This window comes from Monopterus albus, unplaced genomic scaffold (assembly GCF_001952655.1).
Source record: "Monopterus albus unplaced genomic scaffold, M_albus_1.0 scaffold171.1, whole genome shotgun sequence".
NCBI lineage: Eukaryota > Metazoa > Chordata > Actinopteri > Synbranchiformes > Synbranchidae > Monopterus > Monopterus albus.
Window position 1 is genome coordinate 727,327 of NW_018128051.1, and position 2,109 is coordinate 729,435.

Consider the following 2,109-nt stretch of genomic DNA (forward strand, 5'->3'; position numbering starts at 1 on the left):
ATTTGGTTTTGACATGATTTGAAGAGCTTTATGCAACATGTTTAACATGTTTCAAGACCGTTCATTCTGATCTCCATGTCTTCCTAAGCTCTTGGTAAATTCACTTGATCCAACAGTCTTTATTGACCTGTTGTAGCCCTTTCAGTCAAATGAAATTGCAGTATGTCATTTTTTTTCTCAAAAGAGCACATAAAAAAACCTGAAATATTCTATTATTATTTCCATATTCTACCAAAAACAAAGGAATTTCTCTTGAAAACATTTACAGGAATAACGTTAGGTTTCACATAACTTGGGGGAATAATTTGGTAAAATCTTTTTATGCAGCGATTTGGACTGTAACGTCTGCATTTTCTAGTCATTACGGTAAATGGCCGTTTTAGCGTCGGGGATTATCTTTGCTCCTCCACCTTTATTTTGAATCCGTTTTATAAATATTTACGGGCATTAAACAATTACACAACATCTGTAAACTGTTCTGAATAGGTTCCGGTAGGTGTTTTATCAGTATACGCCCATCCCATCCAGCTACACCTGTTTAGGCGCGGCTGTTGCTCTGGGTGTTTGCATCCTTTGCTGCATTCAAAGTGGCTCCGCCTTGTGAGCATATATTTACCGCCGACTCCTTTACATGTCAGAGCCGCGGAGACAGGTTGACCGGACACTCAAGGACAACAAAGCAGTTACTGAACCTGCAGGTAGGAACACAGAGAAGCACACGATGGCCAGCCAGCAGCGCTTTGTGATCAATGCCCGCATCATTGCAACTGTTCTCAGAAGCACACCAAGACTCAAGGTGAGCTAAGACCTCAGACCATGTGTTTTATGTCTGGTAATAATTCTGTTATAAAACCTCCTTTGGTCTCCATTTGATTCACTGCTGTTGTTAACTCCCACAGATGTTCATGATGTCTGTGATGTGGTCTGATGAGGCTGAAGTGATCATTTACAGATCCTTCCAGGATTTCAAGGAATTTCATGTAAGGCACAATCAAGTGTAAAGCAAAATCGCATTTTTTGAAAATAAAAATAAAAATAAAATGTAGGCTGGATCTTTAACCTGGCTGGATATCACATATCCTATAACATTATTTTTTGTTTTTGAAACAGGGGCAGCTGAAAAAGACCTTTCCTCATCTGAACCCTTTCCGGAAAAATGACAGAGTGATCCCCAAATTTAAGGGTAAGATTATTTCAGCTGTTAAGTATGTAATAGTACATACAGCCTGCACATGTTGTACTGTACTTACCCTACAGCTATAGGCCTACAGGGAGCAAAGGGGTATTTAACTAATAATTACAGAGAGAAATGTGGCAATAGCATGTTGTGATTGCTTTGGAAGACCAAACTAAATTAACTGCACTTTGTCTGTTGGGGGCTGTAATCTGAAGTGTTGCCAACATTTCTCCTCCTCGTTTCAGGAAGGGCCATGAGGAGCAGCCTCCAGCAGAAGGGATCCAAGCGATCTGTCCAACGCATGAAGTTTCTGGAGAGCTACTGTGATGAGCTGCTCAAGTGCGACCACACGGTGACACTGAGCTCAGCGGTCACTCACTTCTTCATGCCCAAAGACCATGACCTGCAGTCAGACTTCACCAAGAACTGGTAACACCATGTAGCCATACCAGCTTCAGTTCAGTAGAAAAGAGGTGTCGATTATTAGATAACTGATTGTCTTCTCTTTATGTGCTGTAGCATCATGATCCTGCAGTCTGACGGGTCGGTTGAAGGAGGAGAGGGTGTCACTCGCCAGCATGCAGGCAGCATTACCCACCCGTTTGTCACCCAGACCTACAGCTGCGTGGCTCCTTTTGAGACAAAGGACACAAAGAATCGTCCATTTAAGGTTGCTGTGAATGAGAAGCTGGATGTCCTGATCAAAGACCCTGCAGGTCAGTACCTATAGCTGGGATGAAATCGCTCACAGAAAACATGATGATAAATAAAAATCTCTGAACTTTGAGCTACCTTTACAATCACTTCTGTTTTTGCTCTCCAGGTTGGTGGCTGGTGGAGAAAGAGGATAAGTGCCTTGCTTGGTTTCCTGCTCCCTATCTGGAGTTGTGGGAAGGAGAGGATGATGATGCTGGAATTCAGCTGACAGGTGA

General features: G+C 42.5%; 1 protein-coding gene across 1 annotated transcript in view; it reads left to right on the forward strand.

The window, feature by feature from the left end:
• Nucleotides 1–378: 378 nt before the first annotated feature.
• LOC109969201 (NADPH oxidase organizer 1-like) overlaps nt 379–2,109 on the forward strand; it is an 8,512-nt gene continuing 6,781 nt past the window's right edge. Inside the window, exons 1-7 of the mRNA XM_020615925.1 lie at nt 379–492; nt 639–796; nt 900–980; nt 1,111–1,183; nt 1,423–1,606; nt 1,697–1,893; nt 2,001–2,105. Coding sequence (XP_020471581.1) covers nt 722–796; nt 900–980; nt 1,111–1,183; nt 1,423–1,606; nt 1,697–1,893; nt 2,001–2,105 — 715 coding nt within the window. The 5' untranslated portion in view covers nt 379–492; nt 639–721. The remainder of the gene's footprint in view (nt 493–638; nt 797–899; nt 981–1,110; nt 1,184–1,422; nt 1,607–1,696; nt 1,894–2,000; nt 2,106–2,109) is intronic.